This window comes from Gymnoscopelus braueri, assembly GCF_963280865.1.
Source record: "Gymnoscopelus braueri genome assembly, chromosome: 4".
In the NCBI taxonomy this organism is placed as follows: domain Eukaryota; kingdom Metazoa; phylum Chordata; class Actinopteri; order Myctophiformes; family Myctophidae; genus Gymnoscopelus; species Gymnoscopelus braueri.
The window spans coordinates 44,784,521-44,801,868 of record NC_137605.1 but is presented as its reverse complement, the minus strand read 5'-3'; the positions used below and the strand labels follow the sequence as shown (position 1 = coordinate 44,801,868).

Genomic DNA, 17,348 nt, shown 5'->3' with positions numbered 1-17,348 from the left:
AAAAAAAAAAGAACTTTTTAATTTTTTTTTAATTTTTTATAATCAAATCGAATAATCGAATATTCGAATACTTTTGGGTCGAATAATTCGAATACCATAAATCACTATTCGTTAATGCCCTAGCCTGTTGACGTCTGTTTGCACGCGTGTATATGAATCTGTGGGGGTCCTGGGTCTGGTGGGGGGGGAGGGGGGGGGCGGCACCACCACGTCATCTTTGACCATGACCATCTGGCAGGACAATCAGAGAGTGTATGAGCGTCAACAGCTGGATCCATGGCAGTGGTACTAGAGTCTTGTAGGCAAGGGTTGCCAGGTCTGCTTATTATAATTTCCCCCGCAATATTGTATTTGAAAATAGCCGATCTACAAGCTCACGCGTTGTGAGCTCGTAGATCTGCTATTTTCTAATAGCTGATGTATATGTTAAAGTGCTCATGTAGCCCATAGTCGCTTCTTTTGGGGCTGGTTTTCTTAGACCTGGTTGCTTGTTTCTCTCACAGAATCTGGCAACACTTCTTGTATGGGTAGGGCGGGGGGGGTCAAACATAAGTGGTACCCTGGCAACTAAATCTCATATGTTGGCTGAAGTCATCATTCTGTTCTCGTTATATTATACAGAATTGCACCTGTTAACAGAAGTGCTAACTTGCTTAGAGAAATTTACCATACGCAAAATAACTCATCTCATCTAAAATGCTAAAATTACTGCAGTGATTTAAAAAAAAGGTTTTGTCATTGTTCACTTTGCTTTGAAAATGACAGATGGAGTCTGATTCTGACTAATTTCCATCCAACTGAGAGCATGGTTTAACACTGAGAGAGTGTAAAATAGACCCATAAATGGACCCCTAAAGGTGGACTTGGTAGGGTAAATTTTTCCACATTTAGAGTTAAATTAACACCAGGGATTTTACTGAGTACGTAAGTAACATGAAACTGTGGTCCTTCGATCTTTACAACAAAGTGGAGCCGTGGATGCAGCAGCCAAGGCACAGCAGTTGTTAGCGACCTTCTGTTGTGACGTCTTAAAGTTCTCAAGGTCCTTGGGGGTACTTGGTGAGAGCAAGAGAATAGAGCTTCCACAGTGTGTGCATGTGAAAGATATAGCTGCCATGTTGTCCATGAGGAATTGCAGCGTTTTCTTTTTCCACTTGACACAGGCTCTCAGGATCAGTTAATTATATCCCAGCAGGGGGGCTTGAAGTGCAATCTCTCAATCAACGCCTTTGACACAGGCTTCCAGTTGGCATGTCATTTCCGACATTAGTCATGTCGAGTGTGGACGTGTGTGTGTGTGTGTGTGTGTGTGTGTGTGGGGGGGGGGGGGGGGGTCTTCAATGTCACCCAGTTGCTGAGGAAATGTTTCATGACATCATCCCATGTTGAGCTCCATTTGTCTCTTCTTCTGTAATACTGTGCAGTGGTTCCCAAACGCTGTGCTGAAGCACACTGTGCCGTGAGGTGTGCCTAATTGGGACTTAATGACAACCACACATTATTATTGCAAACAAAACATCACCCCATCCATCCTTGTTGTAGAAGGTAAACAAGCCAGAGATATTTGGCTCATATCTCTGAACAGTAAAACAAACAAAAAATCATGATGTTTATAACCAATATCGTAAAATATCGTTTTAACACTAACAAATGTTATGTGATAGCATTACAGAAAAATGCATACAAATGCAGCGAGCAGCTCAACCTCTGCTGTAGAAGGTAAAGAAGCCAAAGATATTTGGCTCATATCTCTGAACAGTAAAAACTAAAAAAAAGTTTTTATGATGTTTATGACCAATATCATAAAATCTTGTTTTAACACTAACAAATGCTATGTGACAGCATTGCAGAACAATTCATACAAATGCAGCGAGCAGCTCATCTCATCAATTGGAAGGCGCAACTGCTTTATGGTGACAATGACATTAACAACATAGAGCTGCATTGTCCCAGGGTATGACAACACCCACTGTCACTGCCTGGATTGTCTCCTTTTCCCTTTAAGTTTGCCGTTGTGGAAGAGAAGGCCAGTGTGTTTTCTTGTTGCTGGAGTAGGCAGCATACAGTATGCCCATCCTTTTGATGCATTTTTTTTTTTAAACTTAAGTTGCTATATATCTATAGAGGAGCAGGGGATCGAACTGGGAACACTGATGATAATTAGTACCCGCAGTATTTCCATACAAGCACTAAGACATATTTATGAAGCAAAATGTGATTATAAAGCCATATGGGATGCAATAGTTGATAGAGCTAATCGATAACAAAATAATAAATGTAAAAATTACATTTGTGGGAAAATAGCACATCTACAAGCTCCTAACACTTTGCAGTTGCTCATGCGTTGTGAGCTTGTAAATTGGCTATTTTTTACGCGACACCATTGTACAACAAAGTATGAAATAGGGCTTAAGGGGTTTATAAGACTAGTCAATTTTATTACTTATAAAAAATCTATAATTACTGTTTCATGTCAATTGATTCAGTTGATTCAATTAACTGAAAATGTAAACGATATGCTAATCGCTAAGACGATAATCGACAGTTCAGGGCGTACTTATGTGTCTTTATGACTCAGATCAATGTATCTTGGTTCAATCTGTCTGCATTGCTCTGTAGTCTAATGGCATTGTCAGACTGGAATTGGTACAGTGAAATGTATTTGCATGCTGTGGCAAAAAGACAGCACCAGAAGCTTGGCTTGGAAGAGATGAACATTTTCAAAATATAAATATATTTTTTAAACCCAACCTGACCTGCCATCAACACAAAAAAAAAGATGTACTGACAGGACTGAGCTAAATAAACAGACACGTTCAAAACAACAAAAATACATGAACTCAGTCACTTTCTCTGACAATGTGTTCTCGCTCTCTCTAAATAAACGAAATAGTTTTGTGTCTCTGAGAATGTGTTCTCTCTCTCTCTAAATAAACGAAATAGCTTTGTCTCTCTGAGAATGTGTTCTCTCTCAAATAAACAAAATAATAGCTGTCACTCTCTGGGAATGTGTTCTCTTTCTCTCGACAGCAAATGAACAAAATAATATCCTTAATTAAAGCATCACCCTGTATGAATGAGGCAAACCAAATTAATAGTTTGATATGATGTTAGCAATTATACGCATCTTCGGATCTTTTACTTATCACACTCCTGGCAGTTTGCACGGATCAGGCTGTGCTGGTAAAGTGTCTTTACATCAGTACAGTATGTTTCACTAATTTGCTCAGTGCTACTGCTGACCAAAAATATCTGATCTCCAAGCAAAAAAGCGGTCGATGTGCGACACGTTGCATGCTTGTAGATCAGATCATATTTTTGCGCAGCAGTGGCAGCACAAATGAAAGTGAAAACGCTGCGCTTGGAGACAGAGAGGAAGAGAACGCAGTCCATTTGTTTCACTTCTAGGCTACAGGCAAACCTTTATTTATTTCATTGGATTAATGAAGTCTTTGAAATGCCACATACATTTTGAGTGGAACATTCAGTCTTTCAGATTGGATGGATTGATACGGTAGGGAGTAGGGCTTTGGCTGCCTATGGAGCATGCATGCGCAATGTGCACCCGCCCCCGCCCGGCGCCCGCCACTTTCTTTTAACCCTGTAGCGTTTAATGGAGGGATAATAAAATAATAATTGATACACCGAAATAACATAGAACCCACGCATCACTAATGTTTAGTATGGATCGATGAACATATTCAATTTTAATGAGAGTTCAGTCCCACTTACTCTCTCATATATATTCATGTTGCAGGTCAGGTTACAGTGCATAGAAAAGTGCTTACATTTCTAGTTGCGTAGTTATCAAAGTGCACACACACTTGCCTAATGCCTTGATTAATTATCGATAGCTAAAAATTCGACATTTCTAGATAAGATAAGATGTTTATTGTCAATGCTTTAGAAACGCAACAAAACGTTGTTCGATAGCAACCAACCCCCCTCTTAATAGCACCATTAGTCATAATACAAATCATGAATAGTAAGATATTCAAATCATGAACAGTACAATTTGTCAATACGTAAGTTATAACGGTCTGTTGTTTAAAAGATAGGTCATCCATAAGTACATAAAATGTAGAAAATGTAATGTTTCTAGACTATCTCTACGTAGTACGTGTCTGTTTTGTATTGTTTTGTTTTCAGGCCCCACTAGTGAGAGCTTGGGGCTCTAAAGGCCGTGACGCACTGAAACGTCAGTCGAGGAAAAAAATAAAAAGAGGTTACCTTTCTGCGTTGTTGCTCCAACTTCAGATGGTCTGTGCCTCGCGTTCCAAAACGCTCCTAAACAGAACCGAGCTCTGAGAGACATGCTAACAGGTATTGACGCCGCCAGTGTGGCTGCAGCTATTTTAAACCATGGGTGCATAAGGATGGCAATGCCAGTTTTTTCATACTGCTTTGGTCTTGGCCTGCAGGACGGCTGGCGTAGCGGTCCTGGCACCTAGGCTCAATGTAGCCTGACAGCGCGTCGCAGGTTCGAGTCCCGAGCCCCGACGGCCTTTTGCTGCATGTCACTCCCCATCTCTCTCTCCCCTTTTTCTGTCAGACTGCTGTCCTATAAAAAAAATAAAGGCATAAAAAGCCCAAAAATAAATCACCTTGAAGGCCCTCAAAGTGGCTGGATTTCACGCTTCAAAAATAATCCCTCCGACGTCCGATTTTATTTCAGCTGTAGCCCGGTATATACTGCCACGGAACGTTTCTGTGTTCTGAACGCCAGAACCCGCCCAGTCAGTAATCTGATCAATGAATCTGTCTGGCAACGCTGTGTCACTGAAGCCACTGAAGCGGTCAGGTAAAATTTTGGCATGGAGTTACAGAGGCGTTTCACAGTGTTGTGATTATCCCACTAAAACCGGGAAAGCATCTGTGTCGTTTTATACTTTGGCTATTCAAAAATAGCAGATCTACGAGCTCATAGCACGGCACGAATGAGCTTGTAGATCTGCTATTTTCGAAAAATCGGGTACAGTTGTGCAAATCTTAGAATATATATATATTTTTAAAGCACACATTTCTAACTCAAATTTTTGCCTCTGTGGGTCCCTGGAACAAAATATTTTGAGATGGGGGTCGGCGGCCAAATACATATAAAATCGGGGGTCCTTAACATGAAAAAGTTTGAGCACCACTGATATAGCAACATACGTTTTTCAGAAAACTGTAAGGATTTAGAAGAGTTTTTTTTAATCGGGTCCTCAGGTCTTAATGGATTATGCATGGTCACGAGAGGGACTTCACAGGTGTTTGTACCCCGTGGAGGTTGGCTCTCCTCAGCCAACGTCTCTTCAAAAGTTAACTATCACAGCTTTCACTGCAGGCAGAATGAAGCCTGGGATGAATGCGCTCTGAATCACACTCACCAGCAACTTTTGACCAATCGCATCTCGGAGGCGCAGAATTCTGGCCAGGGTCCTCCAGAAGTTCTGAATTATGTCACTTTGTAGTTATTTGTTATTTTGTACAGTGCACTTCACACACCAAACTGACATGTCTGTTACACAGACTATGTCAGGAGATCAGACTGAGAGACGGATGTTAAAGAGATAGTTAGTCACCCCATGGAGACTTTAATTTGTGGATATTACAGGAGCTATATCAACCATTACAATCAATCAAGACAATATTTTGTCAGAGATGCGTGCATGAAATCCGTGTCTCTCTCTCTCTCACACCTCAGTCGTATTGACGCCTTGAACATTTGAATCGGGTGACTGACCCACATGGATGCTTCACTAACGTCGACAACGGTGTACAACACCGCACACTCTACAACCAATTTCAGGCCACAGGCGCTACTCAACATCCTGGCTTGGTGTGTCAGGGCCTTAAAGGGGAAATCCACCCATTTTCAATATTTAACTATGTCATTAATATAGCATAAAGGAGTTGTGTGGAAATAAGAAAAAAATTAAAAAAAAATTAACATTGCAAAAAAATTTAACATTGCAAAAAAATTAACATTGCAAATTACACTGTGATGACTCATCATGGTGTAATTTGCAATGTTAATTTTTTTGCAATGTTAATTTTTTTTGCAATGTTACATTTTTTTTTTTTTTTTTCTTATTTCCACACAACTCCTTTATGCTATATTAATGACATAGTTAAATATTGAAAATGGGTGGATTTCCCCTTTAAGGGCCTAGGGGCAGCTATTGAGACTTCGCTCTTATAGGGCCCTACTTTGTGAAGCCCTTTTCACCAAATTTGAACGCATTCTGTGCCTTGAAACAGGCATGTAAATATCAAACAGACGCTCCAGTCAAACACACCTTGTGTGTCATCACAAAGTGTACCTCTCTGAATGCAAATGCATTTATGGGAGGAATATTAATAATAATAATAATAATAATAATAATAATAATAATAATAATAATAATAACAATAGTGATAATACAATATTACGAGGATATAAATATGCTCCCTGGCCAATACTCCAAATGAGATCCTCGCTCTCAACCAGTGGAATAAGGACTGCAGACTCACTCCCCAGTTTTTTGCCACAATCTGAAAACTGACTTCTTGGATGCATTTTTCTTTACACAATAGAACATAGTTGTCTGCTTGGGTTGTCCTGTCAGGGAGCGGTGAGGTAGGAACTGAAGCCAATCAAGAAATTGGTGCCCCCGAATGGAAGCTTTCAGAGGCAATTTACTTATCTCTGTCATATTGTTTAACTGGAACCAATGCGACCAAGTCAATTTTGATCTCACACTTTCAAATTCACAGCTTGTCGGCTGGATACGGTACACAGACCGAAAATTAAATGGCGAAATAAAATGCAAACAAAGGCCAGCTTATCTTGAAGACCTTTAGCTTGCCATGTTAATGGCAGCTCTGCAGATTCCGCTTTTGTGTGTCAAACTTGTGAACCCATCAACTGCTCTGCAAATAAATATGAACGCTTACCACCCTCAAGCCAGAGTCCTGCAACGGGCCGGGTACCCACGGATATCCGACGGGCACCCGCGTTTAACGGGGGAAAAATATACTTTTATAAGTTCACGGGGACGGGCGGCGTACTGAACTAAACACGGGTGGGTAACATTTTATTCCACCCAAACAACGTCACTTGTGTAACTTAGCACATAGCACGCCGGTCAGTTGTCTTAACTCACAAAAACACATTGAATATCCTGTTCAATCTTCAAATTAAAATCATCTGACGATGTAAACAACAACACGTGCGTACTGCGTGTATGCACGTTCTCGCGCGTGGCTATTATATGGAATGCTCGCTCCTCCATTCTTCACTTGACGTGCAGATTTCTGAACGAATCTTACCACTGAATGTACCGCTATTGTTGAAGGCTGCTATCTTTGTGTTAAAAGCATTTTAACACACTTAAATTGAGTGACTGTCCCAATTTTACTGCATGTAATCACGGGTAACGGGCGGACAACGGGTCCATTATTTGACAGGCGGGGCGGGTCTGGTTTGTATTTTGATATAATCAGGGTGACGGGTCGGTCTACGAATCTGATAATTGACGGGGGGGGCGGGTGTGGGTTAGGGCTGTCAACTTTCCTCAGAAATGATATTCGAATATTGGTCTTAAAAATTTTCAGATTTTCGAATATATTCGAATATTATTATTATTATTATTTTTTTTTTCAAAATTTTCTTTTTTTTTTCTTTGACAGAAACAGTACAAAAAACAATGGATTGAGTGCTCGGATCCAATAAAACATATATTTTGTTTGTTTTTATAACTTCATACATTGTTTTTTGTATTGTCCCTGTCAAATAAGATATATATATATATATATTTTTTTTTTAAATACTTTTTTTTTTTTTATATTAATTTTCATATTCGAATATACATATTTTCCCAATAATTCGAAGAATATTCGAATATCGAATATTCGTTTGACCGCCCTAGTGTGGGTTGTCAAAATTGGACCCGTGCAGGACTCTACCTCAAGCTTAGAGGCAGGCTGGACTAAGGGCTACTGCTGCCCAAAGTGTGTTTTAACCAGAAGTAAAGGAAAGTACAATGCTACAGGACGTTCTGGAAACGCTAGACACTGTACCCTTGTACGTCCTGTACTTCCAGTCAGACACTTCCAGCAGCCAAGACACTTTTTTCCCCCCAGGCTTTATCTCCTCGTTAGATGGAGATAAAAACTGGAAAGAAACTAGAGGCGCGCTCACTGAGTGAAGGACAGTGCAGGGGTGGAAACACACTTAACGTTGAGCTGGTTTTGACAGTAAACAAATAGATGTGTGGGGCTCTTGGTGATGATGACACTCCCAAAGCTTTCATCATTTTTGGCAGCCGCGTGTGGCTAAAACTAACGGCAGTGATTGTAAATATCACACTGTTTTCTGCTGCTAAAGCAAATCCGCATAGCCTTGCAGGGCTGCAGCTGTCCATGTAGAACAAATTTCACACATTTCCGAATATTAAAAAAAAGCAGAGATAGCTGATCTACAAGCTTTTTACATGTATAAAATTATTAAATATGTCAATAATTTCTTTGTATATTTAAGTTATTTGTCATATCTGCCCTGTGGATTTTTTTTCATTAAAACATGTATTCACACATGTTCCAATGTTCAATGCCAAACACACAATTACATTGTTAACCGCAATTATTTGAGTAACAATCAATCGTCATTAATCGTGACAGCCCTATAGCAGCAGCTGTGTTATACAGAATCCTTCCGTCCCTACTTGCACTCTGTAGGAAGTGGAGACCAAAGAGGTCACGAGCGGGTCCTTGGGTACAAAATGAACGGGCGGAAATGGGGAGTGGTCCTACTGTATATCGGCTCTCTGCAGGGGCAGCCGTTTATCTCTCGCTGGAGAATCTCTGTTGACCTGTGGATTCTGCGAATGCATGATGAGGTGGTCCGAGGAACAGAGAGGGGCTTTCTACCCGGGGCCCTGTGGGCTGCTTGGACATCCATGATGAATGCCACGGCAGAGGGGTTTTTCACTCCTAGGTGGGAGGTTTGGTCAGGGGCCACATAGCTCCGGGTCCTTTTCAGACGAATGCTTCCCGTGCCTGAAGTCCCACCACAGTCCTTGTTGTTGTCCACAGATGCTTGGGGCCGCAGAAGGCCAAGCATCCTCTTCATAGGGACAGAGGGAGAGGGAGATGGGGAGAGCTTAGGCCCACTACTGCATTCCTTTTCCCCATGCGGTGGTCTCAGTGACCCCTTTTGGGTTTGATTGATCGATTGAATACTTTATTAGCGGTTTGCAAAGAGGATTTTAAAACCCAAGAAAGCCTATGGGTTGTTTCCATCTGGGTCCTTCGTACTCAATTCATCGAAATATTTAATGACGGACGAAATATACACTACTATGCAAAACATCATATAAACAGTTTGAAAACAAAAACTAAAATATGTACAGTAAACAGTTCGAATGGGGGGGGGGGGGGACTTTTACAGGGGCCAGTTTCGAATCGCAGCCACCTGTAAGTGCTCTTTTAGAGCGGTTTTGAAGGAGAGTAGGGATTTACAATCCTTAACGACTGTTGGTAGGGCGTTCCACATATTTGCGGCATAGCAGGAGAACGAATTTAACCCCTTGTTAGGGTGAGTGGTGCTCCCTTATCGCCGGTCCACTGGCACAGCGTTGCATTAAGGGTCCAAACCAAGCACCACTCATCTCAGGCCCCTTTTCCACCGGGGTTGAACCTGGTTCTGTTATTTTTATCCCGCCTCATTTTTTAACCAGTTCAAAGTGTTTCCACTGAAAATGAATTGGTTCAGAACCCTATAGGTTGGTTCGGAACTGGAACCAAAAAATATTCCCCCGTGAAATGGACACTTTGACCGGTCATATTCGACACATTGCTGGCCAGGCCTGGAATTGAACCAGGGGAAACTGGGGACTCCAGCTCCCCAGGCTGGCTCTCTAACTCATAACAATGGTTCTGCTTAAAACTGGAGGAAACGCAAGCCGGTTCGATATTAATGAATGATTATAATCTTTGGCTGTTTAACTAACTAACTCAGCCCTCAATTGTTACAGGGAGTGTGAGTGTCATCCTCTGCCCCCCCCCCCCCCCCCCTCCTTTCTTCAAATATATCGAGAACTGCTAAGTATGTAATGGCTTTTTGTGTTATCCTTTTAGCATAGCTTTTATAACTGTAGAGAGTGAGAGAGAGTGTGTGTGGCCGATGCATCCTGCGTGCAATAGATGGATGCACAACAACAGGTGTGTTGTCTTCACAAGCAGCCCGGTGGCTAATAAGTTTGACTCAGTCCAGTTGTGACTGCTTAAATCAGCCACCACCCCACACCGCATTGGCATTCAGAACAGCCTCCCTGGCAGAGCAGTGCTTTCGGCAGACACAGACCTTCTCTGTGTTTTTATCAGCCACCCCCCGAGCCCCACAGCTAGGCCCAGGTGATGGACAGACTTCAGAAGCCCTCATTATCAACACATGAACAAATGCAATATTTATGATGAAAGCCAGGCAGACTTTTGTTTTTGTTGAGGCTTTTGGATTCATTTCTTGGACTGCGCTGTAACTTTATTCTCGTATTTCATTTGGATGATTTAATTTTTAGCTAACTCTTTATTAACATTTTTTCCTTTTATAATGTTTCTTCACTTTCTTGAGTGCAAAGCACTTTATTGCAAGTTTATTATTACTAGTTTTTGAAATGTGTTTTACAAATAAACTCTCTTCACTAGGGTATGGCTAAATGATATGGCTAAATGATATGATAATGAGATACAGGGATTATGATTCAGTACATATCATCACTGTCGGGCACAAACTTTGTATTTGCGAAACTGTTACTTTTCAGGAAATGCGAAAAAAATAACCTGTGTTCCAGTGCATCCAATGTAGTTATTATTTAAAGAGGCACTATGTGGCCACTATCAGCGGCCACTTTGGATACAAATAACATGGCAGCCAATGCCTTTGCCTTCATCACCCAAGATTCTCTGCTCAGTCGCGCTAGTGTCGTGTCTTGTCTGAATGCGGGTGGCTTTACAGGAACTAGCATGACGCTTCGGTGAGCTCCATGTCCGTGCCTGTCTGCCTGTCTGCTGAACTCAAACCAACTCTGTTTACATCTGAAACTAGCATGTCACCAAGACCCGGCGAGAATGCGCTGTGATTGGCCAGTCGCTTTGACTGGCAGTTCTGCCTTGTCTTCGTTGTGTGTGACTTCTGCCTTTTGGTAGGAAGGGTGTGCCCCCTTCCTGAATTTAGCCAATCGCAAGCAGGTAGGAGCAGTGCTTGGTAGAAGTGTGGTGTAGGCTAGAATTATTAGCAGATCTACAAGCTCACAGGTGTCCCCAGGTCTTCTCTTACGCGTTTAACGTTCCTACCTGGTATTCTAGTTTTTCTGAGGCACTACTACATTGTTCTCTTTGCCTTCTATTTATGTGACTATTTACCTTGTTGTTTGTTGACTAGGGCGCATGCTTACTCTGCTTATTCCGATCTTTCTCTTGTAAGTCGTTCTGGATAAGCGGAGACCTAAATGCCAAATTGTAATTGTAACGGTTGTCTGCCTTTTCATCTCCTCATCCGCCTCATTTTAGTAGCCTCTTTTCTAGAAGCTTCTCTTTCTCGCCTTTCCTTGCAAGGTTCTGAAACGCACTGCAGTGGAGCAGAAAATGTAGACCTAATTGCAAGTTCACAGGTGTTCCAGCACTTTGGGTGGCTGAGACTTCACCATGATGCTGATTAAATGCCCCTGAGTGCCAGAGTGATGCTAGAGTTATATGGTGGTATAGAAGAGACAAGTAAAGCAGTGGTGTGTGTGTTTACTGACGGTCTGATTGACATGTTATTAAGCTGAAATAAATTGTGTGTCGCACTGACTGAGACTGATCACCACCGGGTGAGTGAGAGCACTTGGAGATCAAGCATTAGGCCCACATAATGTCCTGGAGTGAACCTGTTCCTTACACTGCATACCGTTACCCTTCCCATAACACTTTATTTGTTCTTTACAGCCCTCCTTTCTCTACAAACAGAAGCAACAGGTCCATACCTTACACCTGTTAAGAGTATGGTTAAAGGGCAAGACCACTTTGGTAGAGGTTTGGGTTGTGTAGTTACCTTGCCATGATGTAACTCCAAAGGTGGACAAGAAATACAAGATAATTGCTCCAGTGATTAGAAATTGATCATTCAAAATATGCTCCTCATTGACTTACATTGTACGCTGAAACAGCTCTCAAAGTCACTCTTTTAGCACAAAAAAGAACGCAAACAAAGTTAATTCAGTCAATATAGAACATCACCAAACCCAGTACTGTTTGTTTTTTTTGTAAAACATTTTAACTTCCTGTTGATTTTGCCCGGTGCAGAAGGCAAAGCATCACCATTCACCTGAAGGCTGAGGAGAAGAGACTCTGTGATTCAAAATGCTTTTTCTTCTGTGAGTTCAAAGGGCACGCCTACCTGTCTGATATGCTCTGCGCAAGTTTGTACAAAAGGAATACAACATCAAACGCACAAAGTCGACGCACAAAGGCATCACTCTTAGAGTGATGCTCTCTCATCCGACAGTAATGGGACAACAGTTCCCCTGACTGTGAGGTCACTGTTGGATTAACATGTTTCAAATTGATGTAATTAACCCATTCAATACGAAAACGCATGTACAAATGTCTTCTAACAGTTTTCTGAAAAACTTATGTTGCTATAATATCAGTGGTGCTCAAACTTTTTCATGTCAAGGACTCCCAAAATGATATGTATTTGTCCACGGACCCCCATCTCAAAATATATTGTTCCAGGGACCCCCAAAAGCAAAGATTTGAGTTACAAATGTTTGCTTTAAAAATATCAAAATGTGCACACATTTTCACGATTGTTAAAAAAATAGCAGATCTACAAGCTCATAGCGCGGCACTCGGTGCCGTGCTATGAGCTTGTATATCTGCTATTTTTGAAAAGCCCAAAGTATAAAATAATGGTTACAGCAGATGCTTTCCCGGATTGAATTGGTTAAACTGTTTGTTCTGAAAAGAACAAACAGCTTCCATCATGCACCTCTTGCTCCCCAATCATTAAAGTATTCTGCCTCAAATGCTCTGGGAATGTGTCTCATGACAATAAACAGAACCTTGTAACACGGAGAGTGACGACTCACTAATAAGGTTTAAAAGCAAACAAAACAAAACAGCTCCAAGCGCAATTAATTGAAAATGTGAACTAGGTCCTAAGGTTTGCCAGACTTTTAATTAGGACATTAACATTTTAGAGAATGGGCGTTAATGACACCTGAAATAAATAAAAAATATGCCGTGCGTCGGTGTACAACACAGAATCTCTCTTTCAAAACTCTGCTGTTGGAAGCTGTGGAGGAGGAATTGCCTGTGGACCGCCAACAGTTGAGAGCCAGAGATAATTAACGACCTGTTTGTTTGTGCATTAGTACGTTGTTGAATATCCCACCTGCCAGGGTACGGCAGGTGGGAGCTTTTAGAAAAATCCTGAAAATGTGTGCAAATCTTTGTATATACATTTTTAACTCAAATCTTTGCATCTGGGGGGTCCCTGGAACAACATATTTTGAGATGGGGGTCCACGGCCAAATACACATCATTTTGGGTGGTCCTTGACATGAAAAAGTTTGAGAACCACTGATATTAATTATAGCAAAATAATTTTTTTCAAAAAACTATTAGGATTTAAAGAAGACATTTGTAGATGCGTACCCGGAGTGAAAGGGTTAATAAAGCATATCTTACCTAATTACATCACTCTTATATCTCCTTTGTACATCTGCCTCTATCTCTCTCTCGCAGTATCTCTGCATCTCTCTCTCTTTCTTTCTTTCTCTCTGTCTCTCCAAAGCTCAAGGCACTTGACAGTTATAAATGACCAGCGGCGGCTGAACGCCTGTTTCAATGTACTGTAATCATGTGAAGATCAAGAATGGCCTGCTTATGACTTGTACTGTTTCTCAATGAGAAAACAAGTGACTTTTTTCGGTATTCCGTCCTTTATTTATTTAGTTAAGCCATTAAAAGCAGGAACGCATCTGTGTAACCACTTAAACCATTATTGTATACTTTGGCTATTAAAAAATAGCAGATCTACAAGCTCATAGCGCGGCACTTCTATGAGCTTGTAGATCTGCTAATTTTTTTAAAATCGTGAAACGTGCAAATCTTTGAATATATATATTTTTACATTTTTAACTCACATCTTTGCTTCTGGGGGTCCCTGGGAACTAAATATATTGAGATGGGGGTTCGTGGCCAAATACATATAATTTTAGAGGTCCTTGACATGAAAAGGTTTGAGAGACACTGATAATTGCAACATAAGTTTTTCAGAAAACTGTTAGGATTTAGAAGACATTTTGTAGAATCGGAGCCTCAGGCCTTAATGGGTTAAGATAAGCTTTATCACTGATCCAGATCCCATCAATCTATATACTATTTACTGCTATGTTATCTTTTTCCTCTTTGGTGTGTTTGTAATGTGTTATCCTCTCAGTGAACTGTGATAAGGACCACGGAGTCTAAACTCTATTTCGTATAACTGCCAGAGGCTGATTTCATCAACGTATTTTGATTTAGATTTTCCCCTCCCCAATGCTTTTTGATTTTGTCTGGATAAAGAAGGAGACTCGCTCACTGCATGGAGGTTAAGGAAAACTCCTTAGACAAGACTTAAAGAAAATATTTTTTTCTTTATTTTGAGATGCTCATAAGCATCTCAAAATAGCATCTCAAAATAAAGAAAAAAATATGTTCTTTACGTCTTGTCTAAGGAGTTTTCCTTAACCTCCATGCAGTGAGCGAGTCTCCTTCTGTCAGTTTACCCTTATGGTTTTTTTAGACCACTGCACCTGCAGTCAATCTTCACCAAAAGGACAAAGAAAGGCGCAACAGTTCTCCTGTTCTTTAGTGATTTTGTCTGGAGAAATGAGCCGCAGAACTTCTAAACTGCACCGAATGAAAAGCACATTGAGAGAACCCAAGTGGGGAAATCGTATGAGCGACATTTGCACCGTTTCTATGTAATGGCGTGGAGAATGTGACGGCTTATTTCACAGAATTACATTAAAATTTGCACAGAAATTCTGTTCTGGACCCCAGAAACGCTGCGCCCTGCCGCGTCCATGGTTCCGAATCAGATAAGTGTCACCTTGCAATGAGTTGAAAATCCATACTTATAGGGGCTATTTTGGTGACACTGGGCCCCTTTTATAGCCACAGAAATAATTATGCAGAGTTGACAATAGGCCTCTGTTAAATCAACATTAGAATGCAGATTCCCTGGTGTACTGCTACACCACTTCTGCCAGTACAGTGTGTATATTGTTTCAGAGGACAGGAATGCACTGGATGCCCTGCGCTGTGGGAGCTAGCTAAGCATGGCAGTTAGCTAGTTAGATCAGAGCCAATACAGGAAAAGCCTGTGTGGTCTCAGTTTCACAGCAACAGACATGCTGGCAATGTGTGATACGGTTTTTCACATTGTAATGCTGGAGACTACACCTCATCATTTGTACTGTTAAACATGATCGAATCATCGAAGATGCTACTTTCCCATTCAAGTTGGAAGACATTTTTCTTTGTATCATTTGTGTGCACATTGTGTGCAAAGTAAACTTGTAAGTGTAAATATTCAACATGTTTTCCTATATTTCACTCCCTGTATAGTATACCCAGTGTGACACAGCAAACTGAATTAGGAGGTGAGCATTATTGTTGGAACTTTAAAAGATGCTGTATGTCATCGGTTCTCAAAGTGGGGTCCGGGGACCCCCAGGGGTCCTTGGGGGGGGTACCAGGGGGTCCTCAGCTAAATGAGTTAATATAGCGGTCACAATCATTTGAACCACTTTAACCATAAACAGGACATTATTAACCCATTATGACCGGGAAACCATCTGTCATTTTAGATTTTAACCATTATTTTATACTTTGGCTATTTTAGAAAAATCCCTTTGCACAAAATGTTTTTGAGATGGGTGTCCACATCCAAATACATGTCATTTTGGGGGTCCTTGACATGAAAAAGTTTGAGAACCACCGCTGTATGTATGTGAGGTAACCGATGTGCTGTGCATTCACTGTGAAAGCATGGTGCGTGGACTTTAAGGTATTCTACTTCTACAGTCATGATCGGCACATGTTTACAACATTGTCATACGAGGCTGGAGGGAGACTGAAAACGGTAGAAAACGTCTCCAAAATTGCAAACTAAAATAAAGCCCATAACAAAAGGTGTGACATTTTCCCTTCTCTCTCTCTCTCTCTCTCTCTCTCTCTCTCTCTCTCTCTCTCTCTCTCTCTTGTTCTTTAGTACAGTGGTTCTCAACCTGTGGGTCGGGACCCCAAATGATTTTAGGGGGTCCCCACCCAGATGATTTGCTTAATGTGCAACATTGTTTTTCTCTCTCAACAGTAAACAAACCAACATACGGTATAAGTGTATACAGGGTATCTGCACATTTCTAAATTGACAATTTAAGGACTTTTAAGACTTTTTTAACACCTCCAAAATTACATTTTCATCGTGTCGAAAGTAATCAACAAACTATACTAGACAAGACATGGTCAAACATTGGCCAAATTGTAAAAATATTGCCTAAGAAAGGGGCACATATAGTGAAAATAGCTGATCTACAACGCCTCGCAATGCGAGCACATAGATCAGCTATTTTCACAATATTTCTCTGTGGAGCCGAGTCAAACAAAATGTAATGCCTAAATTCACATATGATTATTTTTGGGGGGTTGCGGCCTGAAAAAGTTGAGAACCACCACTGCTTTTAAAAAAAAACTGCTTTAGTCCATCAGGTCAGTATGTATGATGGTTCAAGTGGGAGCGCTTGCCTCTGCTGGTCTCCGCTGCAGGCAGCAGGAGTGGCAGCTTAGGGCAGGGCCCTCTCTCTCTCAGAAAGGCCCCATTGTGCGGTCCCTGTTTGTGTGCCATGCAGGCCCGAGAGCCCCATAGATAACCTCTTGTTGTTTCTGCGCAGGCCTGGGTGAGGCAGATGTGAACCAGAACAATGGCTGCGTGTCGGAGACGCCGGCGGTGACTGACTCCACGGGCGCTGAGGGCTCCCACGGCTCCGGGCCCGACGCCAGCACAGCTGACCCTGACGACGCCACGCCCCGCCCCCACCTGGTCCGCCTCTTCTCCCGAGATGCACCCGGACGCGAGGACAACACCTTCAAAGACCGCCCCTCCGAATCGGACGAGTTACAGACCATCCAGGAACACAGCAGCGGTGCGGGTTCAGAGTGTGGATCGGAAAGCCCCGAACAGGACCTAGATTAAGCGTCGCTTCTGATTAATTTTTTTGCTTCCTCCTTTCCTCTCTCTTTTTCCTGTCTCTCGCTTGAGAGGTTTTTACGAACCCTTACAAAAAAGTTACTTA

At 41.6% G+C, this 17,348-nt stretch overlaps 1 protein-coding gene across 1 annotated transcript in view; it reads left to right on the top strand.

Annotated features, from left to right (window-relative positions):
* Positions 1–17,331, top strand: part of LOC308084641 (myelin basic protein-like) — a 104,338-nt gene extending 87,007 nt beyond the window's left edge. Inside the window, exon 4 of the mRNA XM_080427408.1 lies at positions 16,947–17,331. Coding sequence (XP_080283534.1) covers positions 16,947–17,248 — 302 coding nt within the window. The 3' untranslated portion in view covers positions 17,249–17,331. The remainder of the gene's footprint in view (positions 1–16,946) is intronic.
* Positions 17,332–17,348: the final 17 nt, after the last annotated feature.